The following is a 15534-nucleotide window of genomic DNA, read 5'->3' on the forward strand; positions in this document are numbered from 1 at the left end:
AGTGCAGAAGTTTGTCAAGGTCTCCTGTCGAAGTAATCCTCTGGCCGGGGCAAGGCCGGCATGTAGGTAGACCGAGAGGGTTGAGCAGGCGCTGACATCGACGGACTGATGGGACCAGACGCTTAAGTTGAAGAAGTGCGATCACTAGCATGGGAAGCAAATCTGAACTGGAACTTGGTATCATTGCAATTGGAATAGGAGGCAACGCGTGAAATCTGATTCTCATTGCATGCAACCCTAATCTGAACGCCTTCCGAGCCGTGGCCGGCTTAGCGCCAGCGGGTAGCATACACCCGCGTACCTGATTTCTTGAGGAGAGGATAGTCAAACATAGCTTAGGGGCGTATGATTTACTCCTCCTCCTCCTCCTCGTCACCACCACCCTCCTTGGCCTCGGCAGCCTTAGCCTTCTTTCTGCGCACACGGCCGGGACGTCCGCCACCGAACGGCGAGGTGAGGGCGAAGTCAATGTGCTTCTGGGAGTCAAGACGAACGATGAACGAGGGAACGTTAACGATCTGCTTGCCGACGCTGTATTGCATGTTAGTGGCCGACAACACTTCTAAGAACCCAGAACATAGACATACCGGATGTGACGCTGCTTGATGAGGACACGGGCGTGGTGGATGGACTTGGCGAGGCCGAGCTTGTAGACGCAAGTCTGGAGACGGCGCTCCAAGAAGTCCTCAACCTTCAGGGCAAGGACGTAATCGAGCTTCATGCGGCTCTCGTCAAGGACACCGACACGGACCAGACGGCGAATGAGCGCATTGCCCTCGAAGAGACGCTTGGGGTCCTTCTCGTCAAGAGTAAGGAGCTGACTGTGGAGATTGTTAGAAGTTTTTTTTCCGTTGAAGAAGACTTTGCAAAAACGTACCGGGCAGCACGACGAATCTTAGAGAGGGTGAGCTGGACGCGCCAGACCTCACGCTTGTTGCGGAGACCGTATTCACCGACGGTCTTCAGCTCAGCGTCGCTGGATGTACGTTAGATATCTGAGACATAAGTGGAGCAAGCTCACACTCAGTGGCCATGTAGATGTACGTACAGACGAGCCGACTCGAAAGGACGACGCGGGACCTTGTAGGTCTTGCTGTACTTGCGCCTGGAGATATGTTAGCTTTGGAGTGAGAGACAGGGATGTCCAGACGTGGGGTGAGAGCATTCGCATGGTGCTAGGTGCGCTTTGCGAGTGCGAGGCGAGCGATGTGTTGTGCGGAAAACCCGAGAGGCTTTGTGCGAAAGCGAGCACAGTGATCCAGTGTACCGGTAGAGGAATGACATTGGACTTCCATAGTTGAGAAGTCGAGGGAGTCGAAGATTTTCCGGCGAGATTGGAGTGTGCTCGTTCTCGTGGGTGTCTCTTCCAGGGGCGGACAGCAAATGATGACTTGTCGTAGCCGGTACTTCGAAAAACAACTTCGGGTCCAGTTTGTCGCTTTACGCATGATTGCCGTGATATCCATCTCTTTCAATGCACTCGAGGTGGCCAGTGAATATGTCGTGTGCTCGAGGTACTCCAATGTCGCAAATCGCTCGCACTCTCACATCGCAAATGGACGCATGCACCATGTCGAGTACTGCTCGCCAGCACGTCTGTAGGCGTGTGGACTTACGGGGCCATGGCTGCTGGTTAGTTGACGCTGGGTGTCGCGGGCTGCAGTCGTGGACAAGAACAACCTCAGCCAGCGTTGGAGATGTAACAAATTCGAAGAATTGGCGTGCGTGGCCGGGCCGAGCGCACGGGCCGCGCGGGCAAGCACACTCTTGGCGGAGCACTTCGAATCCGACACATTTTGGAGGCTCGACGCCCGACCGCAGAATTGAAGGTGACGACGAGCAGACTTTGCGCCCCACGACGGTTCGTTTACTCTCTGCGCCCTTGCTGTTGCGACTAGACACTGACAATCATTTTCGCCAGATACTAACGTTACGACGTATGCGCCTCCGATCCGACTGCTATACGCTCGCCGCTAACCGCAGACACAGCCAGCACACATAAGCCACAATGGGTCACTCCGCCGGTCTCAGGAAGGGCACTCGCTATGGTCAGTCTCACACCTTTTCGCTGGAGGAAGGATCAGAGGAAGGGTGAATGCTGGAGTCTTGGAGGAATGGAATTGGCGATGAAGAGCGCGGAGGAGCAATGCGATCGGTGCGGGAAAGGAACATCAAAGGCTGACTGTGCGAACAGCCTTCTCTCGCGACTTCAAGAAGAGGGGCATGATCCCCCTGTCCACCTACCTTAAGCAGTACAAGGTCGGTGACATCGTCGATGTTGTCTGCAACGGTGCCGTCCAGAAGGGCATGCCGTAAGTCTTGGAATTCCTTCGCCAAAAGCGGCCAGCAGAGTCACGACCTCTTCCGTCTGGTGCGCAAATGGCCTGCAGCGACCAGCAACTAACATTCATCCAGCCACAAGGACTTCCACGGCAAGACTGGTGTCGTCTACAACGTGACCAAGTCCGCCGTCGGTGTCATCCTGTACAAGCAGGTTGGCAACCGCTACATCGAGAAGCGCGTCAACCTCCGCATCGAGCACGTCCGCCTCTCCCGCTCGCGCGAGGAGTTCATCGTTCGCGTCAAGACCAACGCTGAGAAGAAGCGCAAGGCCAAGGAGGAGGGCACCACCGTCTTCCTTAAGCGCCAGGCCGACAAGCCCCGCGAGTCCAGGACCATCAGCGCCAAGGACAACAAGCCCGAGAGCATCGCTCCCATCGCGTACGACACCCACATTTAAGCGTGCTTGTTTCGAGGGGGCGTATGGGTTTGGTATGATGGCGAGGCTAGGAGGTTGGTATCGGCAGAATCCACCGGATGGGAAATACCTGCCGGATGAGCCAGCTAGCTTTGCAAAGAGCATGAATTCTAGCGTCAAAAGAAAACTTTCCATTTTGCCGATATGTGCTGCCTGCTTGGTTGAACCGCCCGTCGATAATTTGACATCATCATGGAGGTTGATGATGAGGGATGTCTCCTCCGCATCTGACCCTTTCGCCACCGATACGCCAACTCAAGAGCCTACCCTATAGCTACGACCGGCTTGATGCTCTTTCAACTCAACATGGACCGCGTGACCGAAGGTGCTGCCAGAACCGCCTCGCTGTGCTGCGAATACCGCAAGTACGTCATGTCTACATTCCTTGCGTGTCCCCGGCCACCCATTGTGACATCGTTGGGCTACGAGAAATTCTTAGTCTTGGACCCACGCCCTGGACGCATGTTCCCATTCCTGAAATGAGGTGAAGCACACGATCATCAAGCATATCCACTTTTTCCACGGTCTGGTGCCGGCTCTAGTCAAGTCCCACCTCGTATGTTCTCTGCTGTAGTACTCCAATGCCTTCGACAGCAGCCTTCATTATACGTAGAGATCTTCAGGGTTGGAGGAAATAATAGCAGTTGGAACTACCATTTTCGTGGATACTTGCAGTCAGATGCAAAGCCTCACAAGTGAATATTGACAGCTTGGTGTAAAAATAGAGACTGCCACCAAAAAAGCGGTTCATTTTGTCCTACACTTCGGCGAAACGACATGAACCTCGAATGCACTGCGGCTAATGCAAAGGACGGTTTAAAATTCAGTCACTCCAGTTCGCAAGATGGATGGCATTTCTCCCGCATAATAAGGTAGTCATTAGGCGAAGCTGTGAGCAGGCGCATGTGTTGCTCTTGCACCTAGGTAGCCCGACCAGCCACCCTTCCTCTCGTTCTTTCTCAGAGCTTCCAGAATTTAAGAGGCGATCTAAACGATGGCAAGCACGCTTGATAGATTCGAGGAAAGACAAGAAAATGCGATCTGACATTGTGCTCTCGTCGACTTCATCTAACGACCCGCCCAGCATCAATAGAAGGCATCGTCCTTCCCATACCTGTACCTTCCCTACCGTGGACGCACGTTGAAGAACTTATTTACGACAGGTCCGATCTGATCATCACGAGCTCCAAAGTCAACATTGATCTCCACCAAACCCACTTATAGCACGAGATATCCAGCCTGCTTCATCGATGGACCCCGCGAGCGTTGCTATAATCCCTGTCCTAGCTACGGGCGTCTATTACGGCGGTGCCATACTTGCTGGAACCGCGTTTCTTGTCGTCCGCCGCGAGGTTATCAAGCGACGGAGACGTCGTGCTGCTCGTGTCGAGCTTGGCCGTGAATTGCAGGCGCATGCTCTCAACCGCAACGCTCCGATCAACGATCCAGTCCAGGTCCAGCAGCATCGGGTCCAACAGGGGAGGCCAGTGCAAGGTGCTGTGGCGTCCTAGATTAATTTCGGCCCAGGAAGAACAGTGCAATAGCGAATAACTTGGTTGGAATACTTCGAAGGAGCAGTGTACTTTCTGGTTCTCGTTTTGGATGCTCCCGTCCGCCTTCAGCTTGCAGCCCCACATCCACTTCGTCGACACTTGACACCAACCTATATCTTCTACAACCTCAGACATAACAAGATCACACCTTCGATATCAAAGAAAGGACTGCACAGAAGACGAACAAAAAGCTTTCAACACAAGAGGGTCGAGTAACCATCAATCGACCAATCCCGACCTAATCAGCCCTCAAACTCGCCAAACAACCACCAAACCAACCATCCACCACCGCCACCCAAACAACCACTACGACAACACACCCACCAACTATGGCCCCACAACCGCCACCGCAAACCAACCAACCACCCCACTACACTCTCATCCTCCGCCTCCCCTTCCCCCGCCCCACCGACACCTCCAGCTTCCACAACCCGCAACCTTCGCGCCCAACGCCCCCAGCACACACGCCCTCACCCCGATCGACGACCCAAGCACCCTCAGCGCCACCAACTCCTTCACCGGCCCATCCTCCAAGCTCAACTGGCGCCCCGAGCATGGGAAGCAGTTTCAGCGATCTGAGTGGCGCGAGCGTGGCGCAGAGCGCGCTGGAGGAGGCGCTGATGAGCGATTTGAGAGCGGGTGGGGAGAGTGGGGTTGGGAGTCGGGGGAGTGTTGGGTAGGGTAGGTGTTTGGGAATTCGGGGTCATTTCGTGCTTGAAGAATTTCATTTTAGGACTGGGCTGGGTTGGGGTTGGTGCTAGATGATCCCTGAGATGATGGAGAGTGGGTTGTGGAGGATATTGTGCCGGGGAGTTGAGAATGGTGCACGATGGAGTTTGAAGGGTCTCTTTGATGGGAGCCTGTGTTTTCCTTCTCGCATTTTCACGAAGAGCAAGCTGTAACGAGCAGGAGTCTGGTCTCTTTTGTGCATACACTTGGGCTTTTTTTGGTATACATGTATCAGCTGCTCTTCTTCTTCTCCCCTCCCTTCGACATATCATACAAATATGGTACAAAGGCGTAGTGGAGATCACTGCTCCCAGCATCTAGCCTTCCATCCCAGCACGCGGCTAGGACAATCCCTTTATTAGCACCCGGTCGAGCATGCCTGATGCTTCTCCTGTAGACTGAGTCGCGAGTTCCACCCCTACGGTAGTCGTGTCATATCTTTCGGCAGCAGAGGAGCTGCCGCCCATCGTATCACTTCGTCCTGCTCCAATTCAAGTTCCCCTTCACACACCAGACGACTCGCCCAGACCCTTCAGCACACCCTCGTATACACCGAACATGATAGCAGCACTCGGCACGACTCTCAGCATGTGAGGCACAAGTCCTCCATAAAGCGCAGCCAGTCCCTCCTCCTTGAACACAGTGCGGAAGCAGCTCCAGAGCCCCGTATACTTGACGCGGCCGCTCGCATCTACCGGCGCCTGGCGCAGCCTAGTGCGCACGACCTCGTGCGGGTACGTGATCAAGGCCGCAACGAATTTCGCACCACCAGCGGCCGTCAGCTTGCCCGTGTACTCCACCGTCTTGTCCCACGCATTCGGTGCGCGCCCACTGTCCTCCAGCGCCTGCTGCCTTCTGCTCAAGCTCGCCTTCGCCTGCTCATACAGCACCCACTGCAACGTGCTCTCGCTGACACCCAAGTAACTCGCGCTCAGACCCCTGTACAACCCACGGAAGCCCTCCGTCCGCACCGTCTTCGCCACGCAGTCCCATGCATTCCTGTATTGCCTGCCTACACCCCCAGGCCCAGCGTTTTGCTTGTCGAGCTGCAGCCGCGTCTTGACCAGCCAGATGGGATTTGTCGCGGTGCCCGTGATCAAGCCCGCGCTGGCGGCGGCGAGCAAGTGCACGCCGGCGCTCTCCTTGCCGTCGAAGAAGGTCGAGCTGATGATCTTCTTGCCGTTGCCGTAGGCCCAGAAATTGATCGCGCGCGCGGGCACGACGCCCACCAAATTAGGCCCCAGGCCCTTGAAGAGCGCGCGCCAGCCCTCGACTTTGGGGATCGCGGCGAGGATCTGGCCCGTCTCGGTGATGTGCAGGAGCGCGGCGCGCGGGAGGGACAGCTGGTGCGGCGGCGGGATGCCCTTTGCGGCGCGGCGCGCGGCGAGCTCGGTCTGGTAGAAGGTGCTCTGCAGGCGGGTTTTGAGCACGTCGAGGGGCGAGGTGAGGGTTGCGGAGGTCATGCCGCCGAGGCCGCCGGCGACGAAGTGTGCCCATGCTTTTCGCTCGCGGGGAGGAGGGAGGGTTACGGGTTGTGTTGTAGTGGAGGGGTCAATTTGGCCGAGTTCGCGGGATTGTGTGGTCGGTTGCGCGAAGGCGGAGGGCGCCGGAGCGGGAGGGGAGTAAGAGGCGCTCATGTGAAAGTCGGGTGGAGGTGTTCACCCGCCGAGGGTCTTCGAGAGATGGGTTTCTTGTGGTGAGAGTTGCGTTGTAAGACTTGGGGTATTAGGCGAATGTCATTCAGGGTTGCGTATTGTGGCTGCGATTGATGTGTACAAATGCTGTCGGGTATATACGTCTGCGAGCTGGTGGTGAACAAGGATTAAAAAGAAGCGACTGTGGAAAATGTAGAAGCAAGATGGCGATGAAGGAGTGATCGGATTCAGTAAGTTTCCAATTTGCTATGCGCCCTCGCTTTCCTCCTGGCTCGAGAGTCCAGAAATGTTCTCGGCTTCTTCGGGGGTTTCGCAGCAGCCGGCCCTGCTTCGACGTCACCATCGAGCGGCCTCCATCTGATCTGATAGCTGTGTCCGACTTAAACATCGCGACTAGCAGTGTCTGCTACTGTCCACTGCATCTCTCAACACCACATACCACACAACAATGTTCGCGACACCCGTCCGTCTCGCCGGCGGCCAACCCGGCTTCTGGCGCCGCTCCCTCGACGAGCTCAAGCGCCAGTCCAAAGTCGCCGTCCGACTGGAAGGCCTCTCGAAACCCAACCAGCCCTTCCCTCTCGTACGATTTGAGCAAGAAGACGCTATCGACCGCTGCAAAGTCATGAGCGACGCCGACATGGGCGGCTATAGCAAAGCCTCGCTCACCCACGTCCCCGGAACCGTCCCCTCAACACCCGCCGACACCACGTCCTCCCTACCCTCTACAGGAAGCGAACGCCCACCCCACGCGCTGTTTAAAGGCAGTATCTCGACCGAACTCCCGCCTAACAAACCTGAGATCCAGCGTAGTGGCTACGCGGCGTGGCGTACGCGCGACCGCGGCACTAGTTTGTTCGGCAAGCTGCTGTGGGACATCGACCCGTACTCCTTCCTGGCGCTGCGCGTGAAGTCCGATGGTCGCAAGTACTTCGTCAACATTCAGACGGAGTCGATCGTGCCTACAGACTTGCACCAGCACCTGCTGCCCTGCTACACGCCCGGCGAGTGGGAGACAGTGACGATTCCGTTCAGCAGCTTCGTGCGCACGAACTACGGCATGGTCGTTGAGCCGCAGAGGGAGATGATGAGGCAGAAGGTGAGGAGTGTGGGCATTGGCTTGATCGATCGTGTGCCTGGGCCGTTTGAGCTGTGTATTGCGGATGTGTGGGCTACGAACAAGGCTCCTGAGAGGGGCGTGGACAGTGGGTTCGATGTTGGAGAGCCGGAGGAGGACGGCGGTGTTATGGGCGAGGTTGAGCCGAGGCAGAAGAAGGGCGAGCCGGAAAAGATCCTGATCTAGTCGAAAAGATTGGCAAAGCACACAACGGTGCTGCCTTGATTTGCCCTTCAGTCTTGCGCCCACAGCCATTGGGCGCCATATCAGCCACGAAGAATCCTTCGATGAAAGCGATATGGACCAGCTGCAGACCCGCGCAAACGAGCCTGTTGTCTGCGACATGTCTAACATGCGACTGTCACAATGTGAGCAGCGCTGAGTCTAAGACTATGGCAAGGCAACAAAAGGACTTGAAATGAGCGCGTCCTTTTCAGGATTCTTCCAAAGCATTGATGGACGTCCGAGCGAAGTTACGCAATTCAGGGTTTGCGATTGATCCGGCGTTTCGGATCATGTGGAAGTCCTTGTCCGGTCTTCGTGCAAATGTACATACATGGGCAGTAAACAAGACACATGCAGAGCGTATTGTGTAGAGGTCTTAACGTAAAATCGAAAATGGTACGCTCAAACCATTCAAACACTACACCCATCACTATTCTTCCTATTCCAAGTTCGAAAGTTGTATCTAATGCTCGCAATTTGTGTTCTTAATTGTAGGAGACTAGGTAGTTCAGACTCCCGACCACGCGACATGTGAAGCCTCCCCAAGCCAGACCCTGCGTCGGCATGACTCGCGCTCGACCCCAGCCGAGCTCGCCTGCTCTCTCCCTCCAGCTGGCCTTCTAGAACCGCATCGCGGCCGCAACGTCGAGCACACCCACCTCCGACTCCCACACCCAACACCCACTCCTCCAAAACATTCCTCCACACTCGAATTACTGCGCCAATAATCCCTCAAACGAATCCAACCTCTTAAACCCACCGCACACACAACCAAACCTCCACAATGGACCAAGCCAAGGAATTCCTCGAGATGCCGCGCGAGTTCGTCAAGGACGGCAGGCAATTCATCACGCGCTGCAGCAAGCGTACGTCTTGCGTTCCTTCCCTCGTCGCGACTCTTCCCCTCCAAACTAACTCCCACCCTCGCAGCCGACAAGCGCGAATTCCTCCGCATCTCCCAGGCCGTCGGCATGGGCTTCCTGATCATGGGCGTGATCGGCTACGTTGTCAAGCTGAGTGAGTTTGCCCCGTTAATTCAACCCCTGAGTTTACGCAGGAAGGGAAAGAAAAGGCTGACCCAATGCGCCCGCTGCAGTCCACATTCCCGTGAACAACATCCTGGTCGGCGGTGCTTAGTGAGTCGAACGACCGCGGACGACTGGATTCCGAGGAGAGGAGAACGAAGAAGACAGGGAACACGAGGCGTGAGGGGCTCCTAGCGGCGGCGAGTAGAGGCTCGCAAATGCCCTGAAAGACTTGCGAGAGTTGCCAGGCCAGGGGAGGCTTAGGAATATACCTATTGGGAGCCTCCTATTTGGCCTTGGGTACCGGCCTCGCGCAAAATACCCTGCAATGTTTGGATCTTCTGTTGGGCAGGAAACAAGGAATGAAATACGCTATCCTGTTCCGACAGGCAGTCAGGGGTTTTCTTTTCTTGTTCATATATTTCTACTGTTAAGCGAAATGCACCTTTTTTCCCTTATGAAATGGATCCAGAGCTGCGCTCTTACGTCCCGATTATGTACGATCTCGAAAGAAGAGTACATTTGGTTACCGTGTATGACAAATCTCGTTCTGGAACTATCATGATGTATGTATGTACAACCCATTGCCAAACACATCCCAACCCAAACGCCAAAACCCAAAACCCACCAAAAAGCCCACAACACCCCAATCACTCATCCTCATCGCTCTCCCTACCCCAAAGCGCCGCCGCCAAACCACCACCCCTCCTCACCCTCCTCCTCCCCGTCTCCTCCTCCCGTCCAGCCTCAGCATAAAACCTCGCATCATGCCTCAACTGCGCCGTAACCCTAGCCCCCATCGGCGCACTCCCAAGACTCCCCGCCTTCGCGCTCCCCCTCTCATCGACGCCCACCTCGTCCGGGCCCTCCAGCCCCTCGTTCCACGAATGCACCGTCGTCGTCCCCAGCCCGTGGTCCCAGCCATTCCAGCTCGTGGCCGCCAGCACCGGCGCGGAAGGATGCCAGGAGGCGTCGCGGACGATCGTCTTCCACGTGCCCGTGCGGCCGTAGTAGTCGTAGCGGTCGGCGAAGCGCTCGTCGGCGGCGGGGCGCGAGTTGACCGTCGCGGCCTGCACGTCGATGTGCGCGCGCGGGGTCCCGTCGAGGTTCCAGATGTGCACGCGGCCGTCGTGCGAGCCGGAGTAGATGTAGCGCTGGTCGGTGGACGTCGGGGGCGAGAAGTGGCAGCGGATGAGGGTTTTGAGGACGCGGTGGCCGCGGAAGGTGACGAGGGAGCAGTCGTGGGGGTGGGGCGTGTGGTCGAGGGTGTCGTAAGGGGCGAAGCGGTAATCGAAGTTGGTTGTGTAGTCCTAGTGTTGGGTGTTAGTGGGGTGCGGAGGTTGGAGAAGAGTGCAGAGGGTCTTACCTGTGGGTTAATGCGCTCGCCGACGTCTGTCGAGACCATCTTTCGGAGGTCCCAGAGCTTACATGTTTGGTCTTTGGCATTGCTGATAACGTATCGGCCATCGCCCTTGGAATCGATGTACGTCAGGCCTTCTGTGTGGCCCAAGAACATGCCGGCGGGTCTCATTGAACTCAAACTTCGTCGGTCCCAGACCTTGAGCGTGGTGTCGTCGGAGCCTGAGTAGAGGATATGCGGGCTCATCTTGTCGCCGAAACAGACAGCGTTGACATCGTCATGGTGGCCAGGGATCCTCAAAATGCTGCGCTGTGCCTCAAGGTCGTAAACATACACACAGTAGTCGCTCGTGCCCGCCACAATCTCATCGCCGTCACCGCTGAAACGCAATGACCAGATGCCAAAATGCCCATTCCGACCACGCCCCCATCTACCGCCACTGGTTTCACCGCCGCCAAGGTTCGAGAAGTCCAGATGCCGGGGCTCAGAAGAGTCAGTGGGATCTGTCGTGGCAAGACAGACTTCGCTACGAATACTACTGTACGCAAGATGCTTGTTGTCCGGCGACAGCGTGGCGTCCGTAATCGTCCACTGCCCGCCGTAGTAATTCACCGTCTTGTAATACCGCCAGTCGTAAGGGTTCGAAGTGTCGTACATGCGGACCTTGAAGTCCTGCCCGCAAGCGAAGAAGAACGAGCCGTCCTCGCTGAACTGGCCCGAATAGCACCGGTCGTTCAGGTTGATGATCAGATCCGCCTTCGAACTCGGGATGAGGTCCTGTGAGGCAAGCGAGCCTAGCACGCGAGCGCGGCCACGGCTCCCAATACCCAGCTCGCGGTCGAACATGCGGCGCGCGAGGCGGCGGCGCTTGTTCTGCGTGCTCTGCGTGAAAGGCTGGCCGCACGCCGAGTGGTCGCAGCGGTCGTTGGCGCCGAAAATGCCGCTGCCCATGAGCTTCTGGCCTTCCTCGGACGGGATCTTGGGGTATCGGTCGCCGGTGAAATTCCGTCTCCTACGCCTGAAAGACCGCCCGAAAGGCACGAATTCGTTGTCGTCGTCCTCATCCTCCTCCTCATCCTCTCCGCCTTCCTCTCCCAGCGCAACATGCCGTCTCAAACCCTGCGATCTCGTCCGCGGCCCGCCGGTGCCAGCCGAAGGCGTGAAGATGCCTCTCAGACCAGCCTGGCTAAGAAGCTGCATGATCTGCCGCTGCGTGACTGCCAGGAGAAATCCAACGATCAGCAAAGTGTACCCTCACCAACTCAAGCACACCCAAACCAAAACTTACTTGTAATAGTATGCGCCTCCTCCGCCGCACCCGCCGCAGCAGCCCCTCCCTCTCCTTCTCCCTCCTCCTCATCATCATCATCCTCAAGCTCCTCCTCCTCATCCTCTCCCTCAACATCAACCCTCACCTCCTCCCCATCCTCATCGACGAAAGTGCCCTCCTCCGCGTCAAAATACACCGTCGTCTCGCCGCCGTCCCCGTCGTCCTCGTCCTGGTCTTCGCGCGCCGAACTCGCCAGCTAAGGCACAGAAAACAGTCAGCCCCGATCCATCCTCCCAACGCAGCAGCGTTCCAACCGAAAACGGAGCATCGCTCACCTCGAAATCCATGTCGTCATCACCCTCTTCGGAGAAACCAGCCCACTCGCTGCTCTCGGCGGAAGGGTCGCGTTCGGCCGCCATATTCGCTTCGTCCAGATGGAATTGCAAAAGCAGCAGAATCCACTCGCCAGGCGCGAAGTGAAGAGGCGAGCAGACGAGACGGACAAGCGGCGGCGATCGATTGCAATGCGGCCGGCCTCGGATAAAGTGCAGCTGGCTCGCTAGCGCGATCGATAAGCGCGCAGCGGCGGCGGGTGTGGGGTCGGGGCTGTGGAGATTGGGAGGGCTTAAGTCCGAGGCGGCTTTTTGTGAAGGTCGGGTGCCTGGAGGGGGCTCTTGATGAAGGGTTTGGGCACGTCGAGGCTTGGGTGGAGGTTCGAGATGGCTCTGCAGGGAAAGGAGACGTGAGGTGAAGTGAAGTGAAGAAATTCCCGTTTCCTTTTTGGTAGTAGTAAATAATACCCTCAAACCCTTCCGACGTCCCGCCTCCAACAGGCAGAAACGCTACCCATATCCCATCTCTATACACAGCCAAAAAAAATTTTACATTAACCTCCATCCCCACCCCTAACCCTGCCTAACACTCCTCCCCGCAAAATCAACCACCCACCCACCCCCCACCTCCACAACCCCCTTAACGCCCCCATCAACCGCACCCTGCAACTTCCCCTGCGCCGCCTCCGCGACCTCCAACCTCTCGCTGTCGAGCAAGATCTTCAGAACCGCAACGCGAGCGAAATCCACATCCTCCGCTGAAAACCCACCACCATCCTCCTCCCCACCACCAGACGAAGAATCCGCCGCAGTAGACCCAGACCCAGACCCCGGCCTCGGCCTCGGCGCCTCCGCATCCCCATCATAAACAACCCCATTCAGCGTCGCCGCGCCATCCTGCCTCTTCCTCAACCTCCTCATAGCTTCCCCCCCAAACGTAACCAGCGCGTTCTCCTCCGCGCACTCCAAGCCCGCTTCGCTGAACAAGCCCAGCAGCGCCTGCGCGTCGAGCCGCAAGGCGAAAGCGTCCTCCGCGAGGCGCAGCAGGCGCGGGATGGCGGAGCCGACGGTCGCGTTCTGGCTCATGGAGGGGAGGGCGAGGGAGGCGCAGGCGGCCGTCGAGCGGGTGGAGCAGGTGGGGCCCGTGTAGGGGTTTGCGCAGAGGCAGCGGCAGGTTGGCTCGTCGCTGGAAGAGGAGGAGGAGGATGAGGCGACGGGGAAGGCCTGGCCGCCGTTTTGGCAGACGAGGCTGGCGGGGCAAGAGGAGGGGGCGGTGGCGGCTTGGGAGGTTTCGAGCTGGGCGGAAGTCGAGGCTGAGGATCCGGAGGAGGATTTTTGCTGGTTGGGCAGGACGATGAGGACGATGGGGATGACGGTTGCGGCGGCGATGAGGAGCAGGAGGACGGCGAGGAGGAGCAGGAAGAGCCAGAGCGGGATGCCGCAGCAGCGGCGGGGCCTGCGGGCGCGGCGAGTGAGGGAGGCGGCGTCGCTGTCGCTGGGGAGGGGCCGCGAGTGCCGGCGGCTGCTGCCCCAGTTGGCGAGGCCGCGGGCTTCGCTGGGGGTCGGGGTGGCGGCACCGGGGGGCGGGAAGGAGGCGAGGATGTCGCTGAGGCTGTTGGCGCTGGCGTGGCGGAGCTGCTTTTCGCGGTGTTCGGCGGAGTTGTTGTTGCTGGCGCTGAGCCAGTGCTCCATGCCGAGTCTGCTGGCGGTGCGGCCGCGGTCGAGGTTGGAGGCAAGGCGGGTGGCGCGTTTGATCAGGTCGGAGAGACTGGTCAGCGAGCCTCGTGCTTCTTCGTCCCGGATGGCGTCGACGTCGAGGCGCGGAGGTCGTCTCATGCCGGCTCGCCCTTCAGAGAAGCTTTTCTCAGGAGACTTGAGGGTGTCGCTGTCTTCCCGTACGAGCTCTCTGCGCTTTTCAGGGTCTGCGAGGATCTCTTTCGAGAGGGCATCGTCGTTGTCATCATCGTCGTCTGCTACAGCCAGGGGAGAGCGGCCGACGCGGGCCTGTTGAGGTTTCTGCGGCATGCCCATTTGTTCCTTCGACTTGACGGCACGCACGCTGGCATCTGGACTCGCGAGCTTGTTACTGTGCTTTTGACTTCTGGCAGACTCCGACGATGAATCAAGAAAGCTAGTGTCTCCCGTATTCGGGCGGAGAGCATTGGCAGGTGCAACAGGCGCAGTAGGCGACTCCTGCTCGTAGACATCTGTTGAGCGGTCCGCGCCAGAGACGACATCCTTCTTCTCTGAGACTGCCCTCGGGCCCATAACCTCTGAGACTCTCCTCTGCTGACTTGGCAAAGTGGAAGACTGTACAGACGACGCAGAGCCGCGTTGCCGTATCCGCTCACCACTTTTCACGGTGGTCAACGTGGGCTTGCTCCTCTTGCCGAGACTTGCCTGACGGACAGGAGCGTTGCTGGGCGACTCGCCGCGAGGGTCGGTGTCCTCTTGCGGAGGGAAGTAGTCGGAGGCATTGTTCTCTTGCATGCGTTGCTTGAAAGGTCTGAGTTCCGAAACAGGCCAGGGAGGGGATTCGTCAGGGTAGATGGAGCTGGGAGCCATGGAGATGCCGGATTCACGTCCGTCGAGGTACGCCGTGGGAATGCCGATCGGGATCGCTACGCTGCTGGCCTGTGAAGTGCGGCTGTTGCTGAATCGCGCACTCTCTGATTCTTCGACGATGGGATGGACGGGTTCCACGTGCGCATAATAGGAAGAGGGTCCTTTCCGCGCGGAGGGAGGCGGGCCGAGAGGTGGTCGAGGTGGCATTCGGTTGTAGGTAGCATGTTGCAGGACAGGCTGGCCCTGGTAGTTGGCGGGAGAGTCGTAGCCTTCGCCTGTCCACTGACCCGTGCCATGGTGGGACGGAAACGACGGAGGTTGCTGGTAGTGGTTGTCTGCTGACACAGAGCGCGGCTGCTGCTGCATCGATGGGAGTTGTTGACGTTGGTTTGCCGAAGCGGCACGCGGTACTGGTCGTGGCTGTTCGAAACTAGGAGGGACATAGTCTGGTCTTTGAGGTCTAGGCGGTGGGCCATTTCGGGCAGCGGCAGGTCGTCGAGGTGGCGTCTGTTCTTGCGGTGCTGAGTGAGCGCCCAGGGGCCACTCATCGTACTCTGGCTCGCCGTAGTCGCGACCATCGTAATTGTTGTGTGGAGGCTCCATGGGTTGAGCTCTAGGGTGGGCCTGAGGGCGCGGGAATCTCATGCGAGGGTCGGGGTTCTGGTATTGGTGATTTGAAGGACGGCCGTATTGTTGTTGGCGAGCTGCTGGTCGGGGTATGCGACTGGAGGCTGGCTCCTGGTAGGCGGGGATACCGTAATCGTCATACCACTGGCCTTCAGGGCCGTCATACTGGTGGGAAGAGTAGCTCATTGGTCATGCAGGGTGCCGGGAGAAAGATGGAATACAGTGGGTGATGTGCAGTGATATGCGTGAGGGCGTGGCAAACGAGTGGATGAACGAATGTCGTACAGCAGGACGGGTCAATCAATGCATGCGCCTGAG

The 15534-nt window shown here is 57.9% G+C and overlaps 8 protein-coding genes across 8 annotated transcripts; 4 read left to right on the plus strand and 4 right to left on the minus strand.

The window, feature by feature from the left end:
• Positions 1-161: 161 nt before the first annotated feature.
• Positions 162-1690, minus strand: RPS9 (40S ribosomal protein uS4). Its single transcript, XM_069376681.1, has 5 exons — positions 1617-1690; positions 1049-1105; positions 878-976; positions 588-821; positions 162-531 (listed from the first exon to the last, which is right to left on the minus strand). Exons 1-5 carry the CDS (start codon positions 1622-1624, stop codon positions 351-353), a joined length of 579 nt encoding a protein of 192 aa, XP_069226471.1. The 5' UTR covers positions 1625-1690; the 3' UTR covers positions 162-350.
• A 123-nt stretch (positions 1691-1813) lies between these two features.
• Positions 1814-2903, plus strand: WHR41_08078 (60S ribosomal protein eL21). Its single transcript, XM_069376682.1, has 5 exons — positions 1814-1861; positions 1922-1937; positions 1990-2048; positions 2195-2312; positions 2416-2903. The coding sequence occupies exons 3-5, from the start codon at positions 2009-2011 to the stop codon at positions 2738-2740; spliced, it is 483 nt and encodes a 160-aa protein (XP_069226466.1). The 5' UTR covers positions 1814-1861; positions 1922-1937; positions 1990-2008; the 3' UTR covers positions 2741-2903.
• Positions 2904-4640: 1737 nt separating this feature from the next.
• Positions 4641-4991, plus strand: WHR41_08079 (uncharacterized protein; the record flags this gene model as incomplete). Its single annotated transcript, XM_069376683.1, has 1 exon — positions 4641-4991. One exon carries the CDS (start codon positions 4641-4643, stop codon positions 4989-4991), a length of 351 nt encoding a protein of 116 aa, XP_069226465.1.
• Positions 4992-5543: 552 nt separating this feature from the next.
• WHR41_08080 (uncharacterized protein) lies at positions 5544-6677 on the minus strand (the record flags this gene model as incomplete). The annotated part of the gene is made up of 1 exon (XM_069376684.1): positions 5544-6677. One exon carries the CDS (start codon positions 6675-6677, stop codon positions 5544-5546), a length of 1134 nt encoding a protein of 377 aa, XP_069226460.1.
• Positions 6678-7143: 466 nt separating this feature from the next.
• Positions 7144-7998, plus strand: WHR41_08081 (uncharacterized protein; the record flags this gene model as incomplete). The annotated part of the gene is made up of 1 exon (XM_069376685.1): positions 7144-7998. One exon carries the CDS (start codon positions 7144-7146, stop codon positions 7996-7998), a length of 855 nt encoding a protein of 284 aa, XP_069226461.1.
• Positions 7999-8676: 678 nt separating this feature from the next.
• On the plus strand, positions 8677-9525 carry 9G6.310 (putative protein transport protein Sec61 subunit gamma). The gene is made up of 3 exons (XM_069376686.1): positions 8677-8903; positions 8968-9054; positions 9134-9525. The coding sequence occupies exons 1-3, from the start codon at positions 8822-8824 to the stop codon at positions 9172-9174; spliced, it is 210 nt and encodes a 69-aa protein (XP_069226458.1). The 5' UTR covers positions 8677-8821; the 3' UTR covers positions 9175-9525.
• Positions 9526-9712: 187 nt separating this feature from the next.
• WHR41_08083 (uncharacterized protein) lies at positions 9713-12333 on the minus strand (the record flags this gene model as incomplete). Its single annotated transcript, XM_069376687.1, has 4 exons — positions 12028-12333; positions 11711-11948; positions 10429-11639; positions 9713-10372 (listed from the first exon to the last, which is right to left on the minus strand). Exons 1-4 carry the CDS (start codon positions 12109-12111, stop codon positions 9713-9715), a joined length of 2193 nt encoding a protein of 730 aa, XP_069226459.1. The 5' UTR covers positions 12112-12333.
• Positions 12334-12597: 264 nt separating this feature from the next.
• On the minus strand, positions 12598-15402 carry WHR41_08084 (uncharacterized protein; the record flags this gene model as incomplete). Its single annotated transcript, XM_069376688.1, has 1 exon — positions 12598-15402. One exon carries the CDS (start codon positions 15400-15402, stop codon positions 12598-12600), a length of 2805 nt encoding a protein of 934 aa, XP_069226456.1.
• Between the last annotated feature and the right edge of the window lie 132 nt (positions 15403-15534).

This window comes from Cladosporium halotolerans, assembly GCF_011745625.1.
Source record: "Cladosporium halotolerans strain TM138-S3 chromosome Unknown Sca36, whole genome shotgun sequence".
Classification (NCBI taxonomy): domain Eukaryota; kingdom Fungi; phylum Ascomycota; class Dothideomycetes; order Cladosporiales; family Cladosporiaceae; genus Cladosporium; species Cladosporium halotolerans.